A 22,360-nucleotide genomic window follows, 5' to 3' on the forward strand; every position below is an offset into this window, starting at 1 on the left:
GAGAGGACCCATATCGACATTGCCCGACCTCACCTCACGGTTGCCGACCTCGCAATCGGCGGAATCAAGGAGTGGCGCCGAGCTCCGTTTGGCGGAATCGTCCTCGTCAGACGCGCGCCTCGATGAGAGACTGCCGACCTCACAAGGCCGACCTGGACGATTCACAGCGAGCTCTAGACTGTCACCAACAACGGCAGACCCTTGCCAATCTGAGCAACCTGGCGGTATTGAGCCGACCATCGGCGATCTCCCCATGAGAAGCTCGGCGGCGGCTACTAGGTCTTCAAGGATATATGACCAAACAAAGGGGAGAGAAAAATAGAGAGTGAAAGAAGTAAAAGCATAAAAATAAAAGGATAGAGAGAGAAAATTACCTTTTTATGGAGATGAGGAAGTGAAGAAAAAGGAGAAGATGGGGAGACATAAATAAGTAAATAAAACGGAAATTTTACTGTAAAATCCGTTGCCTCGATATGCGATCTACTCTTTTTCGGGAAATTCATCGTCCGCCGATTCGTGAAGGACTGCCACTCTCCGGACTAAGGGGAGACTATTGTTGGATATGGGCTACGCCCAATATGCCACTCGGCCCAACAAAATTCAAGAATTACAATCTCGGGCCGACAAGATTGGGAGCAAGTCCATTAATTCCCGCAAAAGGGCAATCTCGGGAATTCACGACGAAAACCCTAGACATCCCTAGGTCGACAGTCCTCTATAAAAGGAGAAAACATTTATTGGGATCATGATCGTGACCCGCGGACAATACCTAGAGAGCAATACTTTGCATCGAAAACTGCTATTATCTTTCGTATAATTCGTTCTTGTTTTCAGTTCGTCACTTTAAGCTTACTAGTTCGTTTGTGGACTAACAAGCTCTAATCCGACTTGTTTTAAGTGACGATCTCACGTTTTCCCCGATTAATAAAAGAACTTATTTGCTTTTTCCCACAAAATTTTTATTTGTTTAAACTGCGTAATCCCCGGTACAAACAGCTATGTACATTGGTGTTTCCCTCAGGTGGAATGCTTCAAAGTATAAGCAGAATTGTCAACCAAAGCAATCCAGAAGCTGCATCGTTTTTTGTGTGTGGGTTAAAGATTTACAAAGTTGCAGAGAAGCAGAGCAAAAGAGAGAACTATAACTTACGGTTAACATCCTAGTAGCATGATGAAGATGTTTAGGATTGTGATGAACATATCTGTGACTAAAACTACGCCCATCATGCATTTCAACATTGTGATCATTCCTTAGATGCAAAAGCAGCCATGGAATATCTCCTGTGACATTACACTTGGATACAGAGTGTGGACAATTGTACGGTTTCTTCTTAGTGTTCTCATCTTCAGTGTGGTCGTTGGGACACTGTAATAAGATCTCTGTTACTTATCCTGTTCTTATTGTATCAGCACCCTGTTCTTATTGTAAGATATACATACCTGGTAGATTGGAGAGGAGATCTGGTTTATACAAACCGGTAAATCGAGCAACTCATGAACTCGAGAGTGAATCTGAAGGTCAGTGATTCGAGGTTCCATTTCGCCGGAAATCATGAGATGGCAAGGAAATTGATGAAGGGAAAGAGGAGGAGACAAGTTTTTGTATGTGTACATATGTATATACAGTATACAATCACCACACAGATACGTTTACGTTGTTTCAAGTTTCAACGTCCAATTATTGGAGGCAACGTGGAGTAGATGGTTAATGTAATAGTTGGATCCGGAGATTGCGTACGTCAAAGAGCTTAATTGTAGGGGAGAAAATAATACAAACAAAAACCATGTATATGACTTGAAACTGAAATTACACATTAGTCAAGGTTCTTGGTTACACGACACTCATGAGTTGGAGTTGTCATAGCAAGCATCCAATTGGAACTTGCAAGTTGTAACCATCTTTTTCAAGATACCAAGTGGACAAATGAGTCTTAACCAAATCAAATCATTGTATTTCAGTATAACTTATTAAGACCTAAAGGCTGCTGATTGATCTCTTAATCAGTCATGTGGTTCAGCAGCAAAACACATTGCATAGGAAAAGAAGAATCCAAAGATGAAAGATCTTGCCTGCAACATTACATTGAATACTCAAAACCGCAAGAATCTAAGCAGAGAGTTCGAGTTAACCGAATCAAAATACAGGACTTATGGATCTGAAAAAGCTTAAAAGAACAATACAACCCCAGCTTTCGTTTATGCCTCTATATCCTCCTGGAAACTTGTTGTAAGCTGAGGAAAGAAAACTGTCATAAAGGCATCGAAAGACCTGCAATTTCAGAGAAAGGGTTCATTTCAATGTATTGAACAACAACAAAAGGAAACTTAGAAGTAATGTGTGATTCATTGGCTCAGATCCATACACACACATGAAAGGGTTCAACTTCACTCAGATTCACAAATAACAATGCTATAAGATGATCTTAAGTTCTCCAAGTAAAGTCCTTATCTGAGGACTTAACCGTTGGTTTCAATTCCAATCACAACACATCATAACAGTTATCCAATATAAACAGTGTATATCAGATTGAGATGCAACACATAGAAACAACAGAAAGTATTGTGCAATGAATGATACACATATGTAAAATTAAACCCACATGGTAATTATAATGCTCTAAATCTTAGGCCAGTAGAAAGATGAATATCAATCAAAACAAAAAACTGACCTTGAGGAACTAAACCCCAGATTTTGGATTCAATGGACAAACTTGAGACCAGCCTGGACGATGCTATAGCACTGTGTAGAGGTATCATCGAACTCAACTCCACTGGTAATCTGTAAAGAGAAAACAAAACAAAAAAAACCATCAAAGAAGTTCATCAAAATTGCAATTTTTCTTGGAAAGATTTTGACTTTATTGATTCAGATTTCAAATTTATCCCTCAAATTCCGAAAAACCCATTGATAGTGAACAAAAAAAGGAAGACTTTTTCTTTCTTTCTCTATCGATAGTGAAGTGATACACAGACCTTGAAGATCGACTGAGACGGCAAGTAGCTGAGGAAGGTGAAGCAGATTTGATGGGAGAGGGGAGTGATGAAACATTAGCATTCTTGTTGCTGAGGTTTTGGCACAGATGCTTTAACCGAGACGAGAATCTTCCTAACACTCTTGAACACGCCATTGCCAGTAAAACGAGGAAGAAGCAAAATCAGATTTTGTGATCGGAGGAGAGATTTTAGGGCTTAAGGTTACGGGTCGGGTTTACGAGTCGGGTAAAATAAAATTAAATAAAAGAAGAATTTTTTTGATAATAAAAGGAGACCGGAATCGGAATCGGAATCGAATTTAGGGTTCGAAGACCACTTTTCTCGGTTACTTATTTCGCAATTTCGCTTTGAGTGATTCGAAATTGTGACAAAATCGGAAGTTTCGAGCTCTGAATTCGTAACCCTTGATGTAAAAACTCAAACTTTCTTCCCCCTCTCTCTCTCTGGTTCTGTTCTGTTCTGTTTCGATCAAACACAAAGTTCTTATATTTTTGTAGTACTGATTCTCTGTGTTTTTTTGGTTGTATGTGTGTCTTTTATTGAAGTTGAGGAATCAGTTTCGAAAAGCAAAGAAAGATCTAAAGAGTATTAAGAGCTACAGAGATGGGAAGTAGAGGTAGTAATCGTGTGGGAGATAGATGGAATGAGATGGGTTGTGATGAGAAATCGAGCGTGATTCAGGAAGAGATCAAAAGGGTTAGTAAGCTTCCTTCCAATAGTGTTTATGCAGTTCATCGTCTCAAGGTTCTCAACAAAATCAACGAGCTTTTATCTGTTCAAGTAAGTCTATCATCTTCACATAACTACCACCAAACCTTTGAAACTCGGCGTTAGACTTAATTTATGTTTCTGTGTTGTGTGACAGAGAACGTTATCTCAAGAGAGGGAGTTAGAGTTGCTCTTCACACAGCTCTCTCTGTAAAATATCCAAGATTTTGATGTACAAGGTTGTGCTGTGCCTCCGTTTCACATTTCTTTTACGAAAATGTGCTATGTTAGATTGGATTTTACGTCTATCTATTTTACTAATGTAATTTTAACATTTTACTAAAGATTGCTGGTTGATCAATGATACGGTGTTCCTTGGTTCTAAGTTTATGTATTACTTTAGTTCCTTAAGGACATGTCTGTATGTGTGGCACTTTGTAATTAACCATTTTATCAGATTTAGTCTTCAGATGAAACCGATTCGGTTGGTTAACCTTAACAATCTACTTCTTTGTGACTGGAGGACCATATCATAATGTTGTTTTTACCAAGGCAGCACATAAAAAGCAAGTTTGAAGTAAACAAGTAATCAAGTAATAGCAAACGTTTCTGCAGTGGTGTGTATGGCAACTCAAAGAGTTTACTGTATCACTAGGTAATTAATTTGTATAGCATGTGAGCTCATTTTCAAATTTACATTTGTTTCTTCCCAACATAACGGAAAAAAAAAAGCAATTAAAATTCTGAGTTACAAAAGGCAGTCTCTATATGAAACTATGCCCATTATTAGAGACAGAGAGAGAGATACATGGCCAGGAGTAAAGAAGAACAAAGCTCCCATGTTCTCCTAAGATATGTCTGCAGTCTGAACGCTCTTGGATGAAAACGTAGATCTGTCTTGAGAAACCTAAGTTTTTAGTTCTAAGCCTCAGTCATGTTGTTAAGTTAGCAATTTCTTGTTAACCTTTGTTTGAAGATGCATGCCTGTTCTCTGTGATTGATTTGTTTGAATATTTTGCTTTCTATATGTTTAATGGGTCTCAAAATGTTGGATCGATGTATGTTAATTATGACAAAATGAATATAGCATCTCACTACAATTCTCTCTAAGCAAACGTACGTCTTCATTTGTCCACTCTTTGCTTTTGTTTCGTTTGTGTGCTACAAACATAATGTGTTGCTTTTTTTTTTTTTGTATGACACTCACTCACTGCTTTCTTCTTTGGCCAAGTGCTCAAGTAATTTTCTTGGATACTTTGCTTGCGTCTTATATATTTTCCTACTTGATGCTCTTTAATTTGTTCAAAGAGGAAAAGCTCGTCTGAGTTCACATTCTTTCAAGTTTAGAGCAATTTTTCCTGTCAAAATTACTTCATAAGTAATGGTTATCCGTTAGTCCGTAAAAACTCCACTGATCAGTTTATGTTAACTTCTCCTTCTTTTCTTGCCATATATATATAACAAGTGACATGAACAATTGAAAAGAGGATGAAACATACAAAACCCGACTCCTTTACTAGATGACAAATAGCAAAACACAGGTTAATAATTGTTCAAAAGAACATGATGCCAATTAAATGAAACAAAGGAAGATTAGTGATTATCATTATTTGAGTTTGTGATATAAAATACATACTATAAGATATGATTAGCCCAATGGCTAGCTTTATATCAAACCTTATCACGTAAATTTTTCGGTTGTCTAGCTAAGATGGAGACACACCAAAAAGGCCTACGTTTTTTTTTTTTTGATATAAACACAAAATGATTCAGAATAATTATTTATTAGACGATGATGATGATGATGATGATAAGTAGCAAAACACAAACTAGTAATTGTTCAAAAGAAGATGATGATGAAAAAAACAAATTATACATGGAAGTAACTAAAGATGAATTTTTTTTCTCTTTGCCCGGCTGGTTGATTTGGATGGTTGATTTGGAGTTGCACTAAGCTTGGAACATAAGAAGAGCACACAGGTGCGACAGCTCCAAGTTGGCCAGTATTATTGAAACACCGAGTTTCTCGGAGATTCACAGATTTGAAGTAGCCATCTTTTCCAAGGATGTGAGCTGTTTGGTGTGCCCCTTTATATACGTGATCTAGATCAAAAACCACAGCAACATTCTCCTCCTCGTCAATGAGAAAACTCCCACCATATATGTGAGGTGAAAAATGATCTCCACGACACCTCATAGGAATCAATCTTGTTCGTAATCCAAATCTCCCAGTAAAGATATAACACAGCGAGCTGCTCTTCTCTAACACAAGATAGAGACACAGGGGGATAATGACAAGGATAAGGCAGAAGCAGACGCGGTCCAAATCTCTCTGTTGTATAATCAAAAGAGACTAAGATATTGGTAACCATGCTTTCACCCACGGGTTCAGCCAAAAAATAAGCATGTCCATTCAATGAAACGCTGCATAGATTAAAGGGTATCTCCCACTCCCAGTCGGGAGTGACAGCAAAAACACTCCACGAATGAGAGCTAAAGTCATAGATTTCGTAACCAAGAACCGTTAGAGGCGCACCGAAAATTCTCAAGATTTTGTGGTTACGGTTCTTGTCATAATAACCGATAGCATACCTGTCCAAGTCGTCGAAATTTTTTCTGGGATGGATCCACATGGTTTGACCTAAATAAGGATTCCATACCAAGAGCCTCGACCTGTCCTTGAGGACGCACAACAATAAGTCGTCACAGTGAAGGATTTCAGTTACCTCTATCTGATCGAGTACACTTACTTGCTTCACAGATGGACTAACAGAATCGCCCCCGTTTCGGATTCCTTGGAGATCAAATTTCATTGAAAAAACGCTATAATCCATCATCAGGAACCCCATCAACTGATTCTTCCTTGCTGCTTTTTCTTTTTTACCAATAAATCTGATTTCTCGATAAACCGTTCCAATCTTTGCAAGTTGATCGTATTGCTTTGAGAGATGTAAACGGAGCCCTAGGGAGTATCTCCTCCTTTACCAAGTCCCTTGGAAGATCGCCCATTCTCTAATCTCTTTCGTCCCCTTTCTTATATAATTAAGTTTTTTACCTTGTCCTTTTCAGTAATTTTAACGTGACAAAGAAGCTAACGACTCTGTGTAGACTGTGTACCTTTAATCCTTTTTACAATATATCAAACTGTTACAGTGTTACTATTTATAGTAGTAATTAACGTGGAGTCAAAAGAAGACGTGTATAACAAGTGTATCAAAGGTTCAACCACGAGTTAAAGAACATAGTCAAACAAAGATTATATATCTGAAGAGAGAGAGAGAGAGATGTTCTTTTGCCAGGAAACGCTGATTCTCTATATTTCATTGTTTTGTATATACATGGCGCAGTTTCAGAAACATAAAAGAATGCCCCCAAAAATGACAAGGAAATAAGGCAAAGCCGAAACTATGTCACGGGGTTAGTAAAGAATATGAACTTATCTTGACAAGTTCAGGTTTCTCTGGGAAAATGAGTCACAAACTACTGACAAAGAAAGAAACCTGCAACAACACGGAGCCTGCTACGGGAGAACGCATTACCCTGCAACAACACGGGGCCTGCTTCGGCCTTTGCGTGCATTAGCTATGACACTGATCAACGCACCACCTGTGTCTAGTACTGAGTTGGCACCCATTAGCTTTAATCCAAGAGCACTGATCAGATAGGACAGTTTGCTTCCATTACTATTTTCCCCCAATTCTTGAAGCTTGTTGGCTTGCTCCCGGGAAAGAATAGTGTAAAGCTGAAGTCGATTGGTTGGGTCGTCTTCAAAGTTTCCAAAACAAACTCTGACTAATCCAGTTGATTTCGGATCGTCGGTTAATGGGTTGAAGACAAATGACAACTTTCCAGTTGCAATGTCGGGTCTTCTGAACAGATCTTCAAGAACATCGATGTTAACTCCACTGTATCTTTGAACAGGTTTCTTTGGATAACTGCGGAAAAAATTCGCAACGTGTAGAATCCGCGAGGCTTCTCTTAAACCGCTTAAGTAGGCACCATGCATTGTGGCTGGATGTTGCCTTGTAGTGGCCTCACCAGCAAAGAATAGTCGGTTTCTTACACTTTCAGCTAGAATGTCGTAGTCCACTCCAGATGAACCAACCCTTACATGAGAATATGACCCATATGACAAAGGATCACTTCCCCATCTTGTGCAAATTGTCTGTATTGGGTCAGGCACAACAACACCTTTAGGACCATATATGCCTGCAAATATTTCAAAAAAAACATTGTTATATCGAAAACTTGGGAGCAGCAAACGGTTGATGACGTTATAAAACATTACCTCTGAGTTTTTTTAAAACACGATGAAGTAAAGCAGATGGTTCTGTTAACTCAAATCTCTGAGCAGCTTCTCCAGCAACTAAGGCAACCAAGGCAGGGCCACCAGAGACTGTATGGTAGGCATAGAACAGAAAGAACTCTCCTCGGTCGATGCTACTCTCGTTGAGGCATCCAAAGGTGTCTAACTCTTCACCCCAAAAGACAGACGGGAAAAGCATGGCAACTTTGTTCAGAAGCCCAAACCCTAACCTGTCAATGGCTGCTTGTTTTCTTCTAGGTAACTCTGGCTCAAACTTGATAGATCTTTTCTTCAGGACACCAAGCGGCACGGTGCAAAGAATCATGTCAGCTTGAAATATCTGGCTGCCAGAAATGACTTCAACGCCTCCGTCTCCATACTTGATAGTATCAACGCTTTTCCCGTACATTATGGGTAACCCTTCAGCTAATGCATTTATCAGTCTCCAGTTTCCACCAGCAAGAAAACAATGATCCCCACCCATTTCATATGGATCATCCTGATCCCAATAAGCAGCTGAAAGATTCGAAAGACACCCAGCGTTAGCATATTCCAAGTTAGCAAGATGCCAGTCAAAAAGTTTCTTTTCCTCAGGATCTTTAGCTACACCGTACAATACCCTGAGAGTCTCCAAGACTTCACCCAAAGAAATCTTCTTAGCTGCCCCGTCCATCATCTCCCTTACTTCAGTGACCTTGTCAAGCAGTTTATTGAAACCAAACTCAACATTGGAGTCAGCTACCTTATCGACAATTGCTCCTTCTGAAGTATACAAAGGACAGTTGTCTCTAACCTTGTGAAGAGGAATAGAAAGCTGTCTCGCAAGAACTCCAAGTGGGTTCGCATGTAGACCAGTGATAACACTGCCACCGAGTTCAACGGCTGCAAATCTATCCTTATCACCCATCTTATGAGTATACACTCGTCCACCAGGACGACTCCTACCTTCTAAAACAAGAACCTTGAACCCAAATGACAAGAGCTGCCTTGCAGCAGCCAAACCAGCAAGTCCAGCACCGACAACAATGACTGATCCCTCGGTTCCCTCATCAGGAATGTAAGGCGCAAACAATGGAGAAACCCCAAAATTGATGTAACCATTAAACAAGAGAAAATCATAAGCAGCTGAAATCAAATGCTCACAGTCACTACTCACAGTTTCTCTAATCTCATCTTTGAGTAGCCACATCCTAACGTTATCCCTCCACCTAGCTACTATATGATTCCGAACCACAATGTAATCGTTCTGCTCTTTCCCGCCCAATTCTCTTACGACACCAGCTCGAATCTCTTCTTCAAGCAATTCGTCGATTGGGAAACCCACGGACAAGGCTATCAGAGCCTCCGTCTCTGTTTCTTTCTCCAAATCTTGCTTCGTCCTGAACTTTTTCTTCAGATTCCCACCTATTTGCTTCTCAATCAATTCATCCATCGCATTCTCGTCGTAGTTCTTCCTACTTACTTTTCTCCTCAACGTCCTCCTCGTCGCCGTTCCATCCGAAGCCGGATTATTCATTTCCGTTTCAACCCTTAAAAACCAAATCACACAATCGCTTTCGCTAAAACCTAGAAACACATTAACCCTAATCCCATCGTCGTTTTAAACAAGCAAGCAATCGATTCCCATCTACCTCCGAGATCAATTCCAGAAATTTCTACAAACGAAAAAGCATCGTCTCTAAATTGACCGGAGAAATAAATCCGTACCCCGTCGGCAAATCTTGCTTGCTTTTTTTTCCGATCTTCTTTCAGTTACGAATTTTTTTTGAACCTGCGTCGGCCAATACGTGGGCCTAAATGTATATAAAAGATATAAGCCCATTGGGTCAGTTTAGTGATGTATATTACTCTAGATGAAATAGAAAAATTAGGGATGACGAAAGCGTCGTTTAAGTCACTTGTTCGATTGTATTTTCTTCGTTAATAATGTTTTAATCATCTCTTCGTTGGATGTGTATGTCTAAGATGATGCAATAAACAAATAAAATTAAGTATTGTACATGGAAACTAATTAATAATAACCACCATCTTGTTTGTTTGCCAGGTTTGTTGATCTGTAGTTGAACTAAGCTTGGAACATAGGAAGAAGAGCACACAAGGGGAACACAGTATGCGGTAGGATTCCATCCAGGGTAAGGTTTAGCGAGGTCTGGGGCAACTCCGATATTCACAGATTTGAAGTAATCATCTTGTCCAATAATGTAAGCTGTTTGGTAGCAACAGGTCTCGGTCCCCATATCTAGATCGAAAACCACAGCAACTTTCATCTCCTCGTCAATGAAAAAGCTCCCAGAAAAAGTGTCGACATGAAAACCAGTGAACGTTGTCAAAAACTTGCGCCACAAAACCGCGTTTGGATCAATCTTATCCGTAACGAAAAACTCGATCGTCTCAGGCGTCTCCCAGCGTTGATATAACATAGCGAGCTTCTCTTCTTCCCTGACACAAGATAGAGACACAAAACCCTCTGCGTTGTAAGAGTTAAACGGCAGAGACAGAGGCGGTCCAAACCTCTCGCTTGTGAAATCAAAACAGAGTAGAACATCTTCTATATTTGTTTGTTTTACTCCTCCCACTACTTTTTTTCTTTTGTGCTTGAAAATAAGTGTTCCCTTTGAAAGACACGCAGCGTTGATGAGACTGTATATCCCACTCGAGTTTGACATCAAGAATCCTCCATGAATTTGAGCTAAAGTCGTAGACTTCGTACCAAAAAACGCGGTTTCTACTTGGATACAAATCGAAAATCCTCAAGATTTTGTGGTTACGGTTGTTGTCATATCCCAGAGCATACCTGTCTAGTCTGTTGTAACTTTCTCTGGGTTGAATCCACCTAGTTTGCCCTAAATAAGGGTTCCATACAAAGAGCCCTGTGTTGTCTTTAACGACGCATAGAATTAAACCGTCGCAGTGAAAGACTTGGGATACCTCGATTTGTTCGAGTCTACCACTTACTTGTTTAATAATAATAGAATTCGGATCCCTTGAAGATCGAATTCCATTGAGCAAACCTTTGAATCCATCATCATAAACCCCATATACTGCTTCCTTGCTGCTGTTGCTTTATTATATCCAAAGATCCGATTTTTCGATATAAAGTTCCACTTTTTGCAAGTAGATCGTATTGCTCTCAGAGATGTCATCGGAACCTTTGAGAGTATCTCCTCTACCAAATCCCCTGGAAGATCTCCCATTGCCGTCATTCTTGCTTGCTTCACCAATGAGTTTTCTCACCCTAATCCCATCTATTAACGAAGAAACCTATTACTGTTCCTTGAGAGACTCTCTCTACTCGATCCCGAAGAGTGCCAAAGTCCAAATCCAAACCCTCTGTTTTCCCGAATGAAATCTTCTGTTACGAATTTTGAACCTACGACGGCCTATACCTGGGCCTAAATGAACAAAAAATAGTAATACAAGCCCATTGGGCCACTTTGGTGATACTAATTTTTGTTTTATTAACGTTAAATATTATTAATATTTTCTTAATTAGTGCCCAGTATTATTATTAGTGTTATTAATTTAGTCTTATCACAATTGTGGATAAGTGTGTACATGTTTAAATAAAGATAGTTATTGAGAAATTTTGGGATGAAGATAGTTACATGTCATTGTTGACGTAACCAAAGAGGCCCATACAAGTTAGTGATGATGTATGCTAATGTTGAAGATAAAGAGAACATGCAATTTATTAGTGTAGGGTCATTGTCTCTTCTCTTCATCGCATTATGAAAAAAAATTGACATTTCGACCCAATTCAGTCATGCAGATGATGATACTTTCTCACATGGCCTTTCCACATCTTACCATTCACATGTCATTTATTTTTGTGATCCAAACTTGAGAGACAAAATCACTCAGACACATAAAAAGATCTCAAACCCGAAAATTTTATCTGCAAAAGGTAATAAAAATTGAATTTAAAAAGATAAATTAGCATAAAGATATTTTTCTTCATGAGCATATATATATATGTAAACATAGATTATATAGTATGATGATTGGACAATATGTGCAGGTACCACACCTGTATAAAGGTGTTATGATTGATGTGCGGACGTTGAGAGTATAATTGTAATGATGGTTGGATAAAATCCTACTACCTTTTTTCATGCTAATAGTTGTACACTTTGGACCTGCATGGGGGTAAATATTAAAAACGTAGTTGCAGTAACGAGAAGCTCGAAAATGGCATGTAGTGGACCAGGTCATTTTTCATTGTTTCTAGTTCTACAGTAGCTTTGCATGATTTATCTATACATATGGTCTCACATGTATATATATATATATATACCGTGACGTGGATCAAAACATATCACATTGTGTTCAAATTTTCTTGTTTACAGTAGTAGTATAAGTTTTGAGTTCTTCTACAAATTGATTGTACAAGTACCTGGTACAGTTATCAATATTACACTTACGTTTGTTTATTTATTTAGTTTTATTCAAAATGATAGTCATAAATGTATGTTACCGTTCTGGACATATTTTTAATGTAATTTTTTCCTCGAAATTGTAAAACGCATTAACTAAATTAATACGCAACCTCGGAAAAAAAAACACAGTATTAAAGAGGGTGGCGACAATTCATTGTATCCGTATTTCATTAATAGAAAACACAAATAACAATCTTTTCAAAAGTAAATTCAACTTGATAGCTTTTATTAGCTCTTTTCTGTAAACTCTAGCTTTTTAGAGGAGCTCTCTTCACTGTATTTATAGATGCAAATGGGATTAGTATTGACAAAAAATAGTCAATGTTATAATTCCTTCTGTCTAATTTTTCATTCAAATAAAACAATTAAAGTTATGTTTTATCATTTATTGATACATTTTATAGTTTTTAATTGGTCAACACATTAATACAGTAGGGATAAAACCAAAATATTAAAAAAAATCTGCATTGCAAATCAAGAATTACACTTATTATGAAAGAAAATTTGAATCATAAAACAACAATTGATAGTGTATATTTGTAAATAATTGGTAGAACTAAATAGTTGACTGATTATTATTTATCTATGTTTCCCAAAAAAAGGCATAAACCATATTCATGTGTTCTTTGTGACAAATGTTTTCAAATGGAAAAAAAAAAACACATTAAAAGAAAAAAGATAAAACAAAATACAAGCGTTTAAAAATCTCAAACGGTAAACCTACAATTCAGAAGCCTTAGGTATCACGCAAAGCATGGTGCAACTGCAATTTTCATGTTAGTTTTTGCTTGTTTGTCTAATGGTATCTTAAGCAGGGTCTGGTAATATCACAAGAATCCATATATTTGTGTTTACTCTCTCTACTATAGTATGAAATTATGGTTAATAGTTCAGTGTCCAACTACAAGTACAACTAATGGTCGCTACTCGTTAGCAATCTACTAGTACAACGTAGGTTAATTAAGGGTCATTGTCTCTAAACTATTGATGTAGGACCGATTAGTTAAAGTATGCACATACTAATATAACAAGGAATACGACCAAGCAATGTCCTTAAAAACGTGCATGTAATATTCTTAATGAAAAATGCCCTGCACGATATGCAATATATCAAAAATGGAGTACGTTACAAATTTTGCCATGTCGTCGGACAAAACCAACGCATGAATCTATTAAAACTTCGTTATTTATACATGAAACAAATTACTATAATCCTATAAGCGTTACGATATCGTTTTTTATCCTAGTTTTGAATGTGGAATTGATAATTTTTGTATCAGATTTATCCAAACAAACGTCGTTTTAGGCCATCTGTAACGCAGCATCTTTTACACTGATCTTGGATATAAACAAATAGAAAAAAACTCAAACAGTAGAGGAACAAGAGGAAGAACGGTCTTGAGCAAGATCCGTCTTGGGCATTGATCTTGACTTATATACTCCCTTTGTCTCATAAAAATTGATGTTTTGGGATATTTTTTTGTCCCATAAAGATTGATATTTTGTAAATTTTAAGAAATAATCATTGAAAATATTCAAAATTTTGAATTGTTATTGGTTTAAAATTAAATAATATCTCTTTAGTCAAAGAAAAAAATATATTTAAACTCAGTAATCATTGTTTTCTTAAAATGTGTAAAAGGTTCTGAACATCAATTTTTAACGAGAGAGAAAGTATATATTTTTTTCTTTTTCTTTTTCTTACCTTGTTATAATATTATTATAAAGAATTTAAAATCAGTTGTGCCATTAGAATGCCCTAATTCGTAACCATTAATCCTGAAAGTTTTAGACTTTTAGTTGCTTTATATTTTAATAATATGGGTCGAGGACTCGAAAACATGAGACAATGGACCCCTTTGAAAAGTGGGATAATTAGCATACTTTGTTCCGTATCAAAATTCAAATATCTGTTGCATATAGTATATGAATATGAACTATTTATAAAGCTTTGATTCAAACGAAAACTAGAAAATATATGTATTTTATTCCTTCCTCAATTAAAGAACTCACCACGAATTGATTAGAGAGATACCTGGTTAATACTTCTACTATTAACGTCAGTTTGATTACTACGAAGTTTTGAGTAAACCCCTCCCACTAATTAATTAAGTTCTTTGTCTTTGCGTACATCATACATGCTCATGCCGGCACCTACCCTATCAAAAAACGCCAGTAAACGTTGTCGTTATTATTACTTTTTTTATTATTATTTTGAAGAACTCAGAATATATCAACAACGATCAACTAAATATTACACTTTTACATACAATAGACTGCCGACCGCTTTTACATACAAATCGACTTGGTCTGCAGTGGTCTGTTGTCCACCCTATTTTTGGGGCGGACTAAACCGCTGACGAATTTGGCCGCCCTGACCGCAGTCACCATTCATACCCTGTAGTTTAGACTTTAGACCTATACATAGCGTTACGATTACGTGTCAAATTGTTTGGTTTTGTTGGTAGTCTGAAAAACAAAATAAGAAGAAGTGTATATATAGTTAATGTGTGTGGGTGCTAGTGTGACAGGAGGAGACTGATTGCAGCTTGGACGGCATTGGACGCCGTTGATGATGTGTCCCGTGACGGCGACAGAGCTTACGTGAAAGAACCGTTCTGGGACCCATAATAATTAACCCGTAACTAGATTAATTATCTCAACTCTCCAACACTAACCAAATTCAAACAACAAACTAACCATTACTATTGAACTATCTTTGCAAAAAGATGAAAAAACAAATTTGTAAATCAAATTAGATTTTGTTTTTAATTCAGAGATATACTATCGTGGGATCATGCGTCGTGTGGAAATTTGCATAGAGGACCACATGATTTGAAAAATTTGTAAAAATGAGAAAACAAAATTTTTAAAAGAGTGGAATTAGAAAGATAATGATTAGGGGGGATAGGGTGTATGGGTTGGACGGACCTACGGAGGTTTACTACATGACACCGAACCTGAACTACCTGTGATTGTGCTCTGTTCTATACTTACACATTTTGGACCATCTCTCCTCTCTCTCTCTCTCTTTTATTTGTCTCTTGCATATTAGAATACTTGTAATTAACTTTCACATTGTCTAATATAATCCGATCCGATGAATTCCACTTTATTTGAATTCATGCATAGCCAATCACGGGTTTCTTTATAAAGAATTCGATTTTTTAATTATATTAAGAAGTAAGTAAGGCTTGCCTCGTTTATTTTAGTTTTGAATGGTTGTTACTTGTTAGCAATAATTTATTGTAATTACAAGACCATAGTTATATAAGGCCATCAATGGGAAAACACCAAGAGTGTTCTTAGACAAAAAAATTATAAAAATAATGAATAGTGGCTTAGAACACTTTTTTTAGTTCTTGATGTAGAACTGATCTAAGCTCAGTTCTTATTTGACGTGGCTTCATGTGATTGGACGAGATTTTTTGGAAAAAAAAAATATTTCATTTATATAAGGAAGCAATTTAAATGTTAATTTATAAGTTTTTATAATTGTAATATGTTTAAGAATATTATATTAATTTATAAGTATACAATTGCTTTTATATAAGTAAGCAATTTAAATGTTATTTTATAAGTTTTTATAATTTGTAAAATGTTTATGAATATTATTTCACTATATCTTTATTCTAAGAACACCATAATTAGTTCTCCCATTTTTTTTACCTATGATCTTAACAACTGATCTAACATTATTTTCACTATATATTTAATCTAAGAACACAAAAAAAAGTTCTCCCATTAATGATGCCCTAAGTAAGTTTTAAAAATCCGACTTGCAAAATTTGATCAGATGTGTCGGCTGTGTGACTACGTACTTGTGTTTGTCAGCTTAGAAATTTGGTATTTATAAAAATGTACGTTCGTTCTTCACGTTTAGAGACGGAGACTGCGTTTGATTCAAATATTTGATTCAAAATGTTTCCATTTCCCGAGGTAACAAAACGATGTTTATGTCACACTTGATAATTTTGGTGATCGAGAGGGTATTTAGGAGAAACCAAAATAATATGGTCAGAAAGCTACAAACAACTTTAAATTCAAACTAAAGAGTTCTTTATAAGCTAATAAATTACTGTACTAACAAAGTAATAAGGTAACTGGTAAAAGAGAAAAGTATAAAGACCAACATTAGCTATCTTTCAGTTCAAGCAATTTTGGAGCTAAGCAAATTCAAATCCGTGTAATTAGCAACGAACACTTATTACAAATCTACCTGTCTTTCGTATCATTATGTATATATGGGATATGTAAGTATAACTGTATAAGTAAGTACGGCGGTAATGTCCTCTTTCTTATGATGATGTTATAAAGAATAAGCAATTTCATCGATTTTTATTCACTTGTTTACATAAAACTGGATTTGTTAAAAAAAAAAAAAAGTTTACATAAAACTGGATAAACTGAACTAATATACAAGTAAAACATAATTTTTTTTGAAGCTTCAAGTTTACAATTCGAATAATTTTTGGAGCTAATCACTTGTTTATGATCTTTTAACCCAATCATAGCAACTATATAGTTTTTTTTTGTTGTTATAATTCACAAAATTTTAGTTTTCACTTTTCATATTTAGTCAAAACTGGGACCTATAAAGGAGTAGTAGTTAAAAAGTCAATACATACTTAATCATAACCCAAAAGCTTTGTAGTTGATATCATTCAAAGTTTAAATTAAGATAACTATAATAAGATTATTTATTCAAAAAGACAAAAAAAATAACCTATTCTATACTTATATTTCATGAAAACATGAAAGAAGAAAAAAAAAAGAGTAGCATTGGAAAAGACACAAGAGATATATTAATAATAATATTAAATAATAATAATAAGGAGAAGCTTTCATCACTAGACATAATCACATAAGTAGTTAGAAGAGTAGTTACAAAACAAATCAACACATAAAGAAGAGAAGAACGATTAGACTAAAATAGGACTAGAGGGAGAGCAAAAAAAAACCCTAAAAAAAAAAAAAAACTGTAAACATATTTTCGCGGCTATCTCCTGGTTTCTACCATACTCTCTCTTTCTCAGCAGCAGCAAATTAGTACTATCTCTCTCTCTCTCTCTCTGAAGTCGTGCTTTTTGATGTGAAAGGAGAAGAAGAAGCCCTTACTTGAATTGAAGACAGACAAAAAAAAACTATTAATTATTGGAAAAAAAAAAACAATGCTTCTGTCTGTTATGGTAAGATCACTTTCCCTAAAATTTTGTTTGTGTTCTCTTCTTCTTCTTCTTCTTCTTCTTCTTCTTCTCGTCTGGTCTCACTCCATCGTCTCCTATCTATTTTCATGGCGGTGAATTTCATGTGAGAGCTTTGCTTCGCTGGTGAATTTTTTTTTTGGGTACTTGTGTGGTTCTGTAATCGTTGTAAAATTATTATTTAGTATCTCTGGCAGTATGTGATTAAAAACTACTATTAAATATGTTTTAATCATCTTATGTCTCTCTCTCTCTATCTATCATCCCTTCGTATTGGTTTATTGCGAAAAAAATTCCTTTTTCTTTTTGGTTCTGTCAAATCGTTTCTGTTCTCTTCTTCTTCTTCTTCTTCTTCTTCTTCTTCTAGTTTCTGTGTGTTTTTCTTTATCAAGGATTTCGATTTCAAGGTTTTTTTTATTCTTCTTCCTCCATTGCGATTTTTTTTGTTTCTTTGTATATTGCAGTTGATGAAATTTTGAGGTTGAGAATAGCTTTTTAAGTGATTCTTATGTGGTTTTTGTCTTGATAAAGTTCGAGAATTCTTAAACAGTTTTTTTTTAATACTTTTTTTGTCTCTTTTGTGTTGTGTCAGATCCAAAATCAAGAGGCTGTTTATAGCTTTGACTTGAAGAAATGAGTGATTTGACAACAGAGAAGGAAGAAGATTCAATAAAGTTCTTCACTTGATTTGGGTATTGTTGAGTGGATAAGGAATCTATTTGAGGCATCTTTCTTTGGGATCTTGGAGTTGAATCCGTTGGGTGTGGACAGAAGAAAAGAAAGGATCTTTCTTGGTGTTTGGGGCTTGTGTACTGTGTTCTGTTTTCAGTTTCATGTGATTCATTGGAGAAAGTGGTAAAAAAAAAGAAGAAGCAGAGAGCAGAGGTATTGTCAAAGTCTGTGAGTTTTTTTGTATTCATCTGCAATCAAAAGGTGAGAGAGTCTTTGGTTCTTGTCTTGATTTCCAACTTGGTGGGGGCATACTCAAATAATTCAAAGCTAGAAACTTGGTATCTTCCAGAATCTATTCAGCCTTTTTTTTTTTTTATCTATCTCTCCAACAAAGTACAATTCTCTCTGAGGATTGTGTTCTTCTTCTAAAGAGAAAACATAAGAGGGTCAATAAAATCTCTTTGCATTCTCCTCGCTTCTCTTATTTCTGGTTATTGTAATCTTCAATGAGTCGACTTCAGAAGCGAGGGAAGCAGGAAAAGCCTTTAGTATCTGATGGAGCTCAAAAGGTTATTGTCGCTGTTAAAGCCTCTAGGGAGATTCCAAAGACAGCTTTGATTTGGGCTTTGACTCATGTCGTTCAGCCTGGGGATTGCATTACCCTCATTGTTGTTGTCCCTTCCCACAACTCTGGTTTGTACTTTTCTTGGCACTGTTTTGTTATTATTTTTGTTCTGTTCTTTATTGATCCTTATCTCATTTGCTTTCTGATGAATGTTTAGGACGAAAACTTTGGGGTTTCACTAGGAGTTTCCCTATGTTTGCTGGGGATTGTGCAAGTGGCCATCGGAAATCACATTCTGAAGCACTACCTGAGATAAAGGGTGATCTCACTGACACTTGTTCTCAAATGATTCTCCAGCTTCACGATGTCTATGATCCCAATAAGGTTAACTCTCTAGGCAGGCTTGTTTACCTTTGATGATCCTTTGAAACCATCACATGTTGTTTCTCATGCTATTTTGTTCTTGTTTGTGATTTGCTTTGTAGATAAATGTCAAGATTAAGATTGTTTCTGGATCACCCTGCGGAGCAGTTGCTGCTGAGTCGATGAAAGCCCAAGCAAACTGGGTAGTACTGGACAAGTAATAATCTACTCTCATATATACCCTTTCCCTCTTGTACTTAAGAACGTTATATAGGTAAGATCTCTTAATGAATGGTGCTGTGTGGTATGTCTTACAGACACCTCAAGCAGGAAGAGAAACGGTGTATGGATGAATTGCAGTGTAACATTGTGGTAATGAAGCGTTCTCAGGCAAAAGTTTTACGCTTAAACTTGGTTGGATCGCCTAAGAAGGATGCTGACAAAGCGTCTCCTTTACCAACTGGACCAGAAGCAGCGTCTGAAAAACACGCCAGGAACTCAAAAGGACTAGCTGTAACTCCTACTAGCAGCCCTGAGCTGGGGACACCATTCACAAGTACAGAAGCCGGGACTTCATCAGTGTCGAGCTCTGACCCGGGAACTTCACCTTTTTTCACATTGGGAGTGAACGGGTACATGAAGAAGGATGGAGCATTGGTCATCAAGGAAAATGATCTTGATGATTCTGGCTCTGAAACGGAGAGTGAAAATCAGTCATTAGCGTCGACGAGTATGAGGTTTCAGCCATGGATATCAGAATATATTAGCACCCACCGCCAGTCATCACAGGAGGCTGAAGAAAGCCTATGGAAAAATGATGATAGGGCACAACTATCCACTACAAAGGCTCTGCTTGAAAAGTTCTCAAAACTTGATGTTGAAGCTGGCTTGTCTTCTAGTCGAAGGATTGATATGGAGTTTAGTGGAAGCCTAAGAGATGCAATATCACTCTCTCGAAGTGCTCCGCCTGGTCCTCCTCCTCTCTGTTCTATCTGCCAGCACAAGGCGCCAGTATTTGGGAAACCACCAAGGCTGTTTTCATACGCAGAGTTGGAGCTTGCAACAGGTGGGTTTTCACAGGCTAACTTTTTGGCTGAAGGTGGTTATGGATCTGTTCATCGTGGTGTGCTACCGGAAGGCCAGGTAGTTGCAGTGAAGCAACACAAACTTGCCAGTTCTCAGGGAGATGTAGAGTTTTGCTCCGAAGTCGAAGTTCTCAGCTGTGCTCAGCACAGAAATGTCGTTATGCTTATTGGTTTCTGCATCGAAGACAGCAGACGGCTCTTGGTCTACGAATACATATGCAACGGTTCACTTGATTCCCATCTATACGGTAATGTTACCTAGAATTTCCCATTTGAACGCTTTGTGGTAGAGAATGTGTTTGCTCAGTATCAAGCTCATATCCAGGTCGCCAAAAGGAAACTCTGGAATGGTCAGCACGCCAAAAGATTGCCGTTGGAGCTGCTAGAGGTCTCCGGTATCTTCACGAAGAATGCAGAGTTGGCTGTATTGTCCACCGAGATATGCGTCCTAACAACATCCTCATCACTCATGATAATGAGCCATTGGTATATATAAATATAGCCTTGCTGATACATTGTAACAGCACTTGCTTTTAACAGTGCGTCTGTTTACATATGCTTCGTGCTGAGTTTCCTTCATAATGTTATCAGGTTGGAGATTTTGGCCTGGCGAGATGGCAGCCTGATGGGGAACTGGGTGCAGATACACGAGTGATAGGAACGTTCGGGTGAGACATCAACTAAATTTATAATTTTGTTACTGAAACTTGAACAATTTTTCTATTGCTAAAGGAAAGTACTTTGTTGGTGTATAGCTACTTAGCCCCAGAATATGCTCAAAGTGGCCAAATCACAGAAAAAGCCGATGTCTACTCGTTTGGGGTTGTTCTAGTTGAGTTAGTCACTGGCCGTAAAGCCATTGATATCACCAGGCCGAAAGGCCAGCAATGCCTCACTGAATGGGTAAGAAATTCATATCTTAATTTTTCAGAACTGAACAAAGTGATGGAAGTGATGATTGTTGTTATCTCAGGCACGTCCGCTACTAGAAGAATATGCGGTAGATGAACTTATCGATCCGAGGCTTGGCAACCATTTTGTAGAAAGTGAGGTCATTTGTATGCTTCATGCAGCTTCATTGTGCATACGGAGAGATCCACATTTGAGGCCACGCATGTCTCAGGTAATCAAAAGAACCCCTTCAAATCATTTTCTTCAGTCTCATTCGGATCATTCAATTTAATGTTTCTGATGATACTAAAAAAACATCTGGTCAATAATGAAGGTGTTGCGTATACTGGAAGGAGATATGATAATGGATGGAAACTATGCATCAACACCAGGTTCAGAGGCAGGCAACAGAAGCGGGCGGTTCTGGGCGGATCATTACAGCGGTCATCTAACAAATGATGGGTCGGATACGTTCAGTGAAAGGCTTTCTATTGAAACGCCAAGACTAGCTTTGAGGGAGAGAGAAAGAAGTCAGAGGTTTGAACTAAACCACAACAACAAGCAATACTAAAGATCAAGACAGTTGACTTACTGTTTCTTATGAAAAGTTTAGTTAATAGGGTATTTTAGTTAAGTCCCCTGTTTTGAGTAATGTTGGTCCAAAGCTGGCAACACAGCAATTTTTTGTTTGTATAGCGGGGTAAGATGCAAAAACAGTTGCTAAAATACCTAAATATGTTATCAAGGAATTAAATTGGCCTTTTCTTCTTTCGAAATTTGAATTATTGGTTTTGGAGAGTCAAAAGAATTGTCCTGCAGAGGAGAGAGAGGAACAGGAGAAAACAAAACTATGAGAAGCCTTTTTTCCTTACTCCCACGATATCGACATTGGAATTTGGAAGCCTCCAAAATGTAATAATGATACATGAGAGGGAGAGAGAGAGAGAGAGAGAGAGAAAGAAGTTAGGTCTGAATCTGAATCTGACTTTGCCTGTTACAACAGTGATGCATACTAGCATAGGGTCCAGGGTATCTTTTCTACTTATCCGCATCACCAGTTAACAATTTTCTCAAATTTAAACACACAAGAAACTCCCAAAAATGGCTTGGACTGAGGTGGGGCAGTGATTAAATGA

General features: G+C 37.2%; 4 protein-coding genes and 1 pseudogene across 8 annotated transcripts; 2 read left to right on the forward strand and 3 right to left on the reverse strand.

Annotated features, from left to right (window-relative positions):
- Positions 1,932-3,210, reverse strand: LOC104778278. The gene is made up of 3 exons (XM_010502691.1): positions 2,974-3,210; positions 2,670-2,779; positions 1,932-2,269 (listed from the first exon to the last, which is right to left on the reverse strand). Exons 1-3 carry the CDS (start codon positions 3,126-3,128, stop codon positions 2,250-2,252), a joined length of 285 nt encoding a protein of 94 aa, XP_010500993.1. The 5' UTR covers positions 3,129-3,210; the 3' UTR covers positions 1,932-2,249.
- Positions 3,576-4,160, forward strand: LOC104778271. The gene is made up of 2 exons (XM_019246092.1): positions 3,576-3,774; positions 3,860-4,160. The coding sequence occupies exons 1-2, from the start codon at positions 3,598-3,600 to the stop codon at positions 3,914-3,916; spliced, it is 234 nt and encodes a 77-aa protein (XP_019101637.1). The 5' UTR covers positions 3,576-3,597; the 3' UTR covers positions 3,917-4,160.
- On the reverse strand, positions 7,125-9,766 carry LOC104778285 (lysine-specific histone demethylase 1 homolog 2). Its single transcript, XM_010502703.2, has 2 exons — positions 7,991-9,766; positions 7,125-7,911 (listed from the first exon to the last, which is right to left on the reverse strand). Exons 1-2 carry the CDS (start codon positions 9,522-9,524, stop codon positions 7,238-7,240), a joined length of 2,208 nt encoding a protein of 735 aa, XP_010501005.1. The 5' UTR covers positions 9,525-9,766; the 3' UTR covers positions 7,125-7,237.
- LOC109132695 lies at positions 9,940-11,327 on the reverse strand (annotated as a pseudogene).
- On the forward strand, positions 17,593-21,992 carry LOC104778294 (inactive protein kinase SELMODRAFT_444075-like). 5 transcript variants are annotated; one of them, XM_010502715.1, is made up of 10 exons: positions 17,593-17,633; positions 18,241-19,013; positions 19,103-19,269; positions 19,371-19,465; positions 19,566-20,581; positions 20,659-20,819; positions 20,925-21,001; positions 21,089-21,236; positions 21,307-21,456; positions 21,559-21,992. In XM_010502715.1, exons 2-10 carry the CDS (start codon positions 18,827-18,829, stop codon positions 21,793-21,795), a joined length of 2,238 nt encoding a protein of 745 aa, XP_010501017.1. In that variant the 5' UTR covers positions 17,593-17,633; positions 18,241-18,826; the 3' UTR covers positions 21,796-21,992. The 5 variants fall into 5 exon arrangements, with proteins under 5 accessions (XP_010501017.1, XP_010501032.1, XP_010501040.1 ...); XM_010502730.2 differs by lacking the exon at positions 17,593-17,633 and adding an exon at positions 17,652-17,754; XM_010502738.2 differs by lacking the exon at positions 17,593-17,633 and adding an exon at positions 17,673-17,791.

Source organism: Camelina sativa, chromosome 1 (assembly GCF_000633955.1).
Source record: "Camelina sativa cultivar DH55 chromosome 1, Cs, whole genome shotgun sequence".
NCBI lineage: Eukaryota > Viridiplantae > Streptophyta > Magnoliopsida > Brassicales > Brassicaceae > Camelina > Camelina sativa.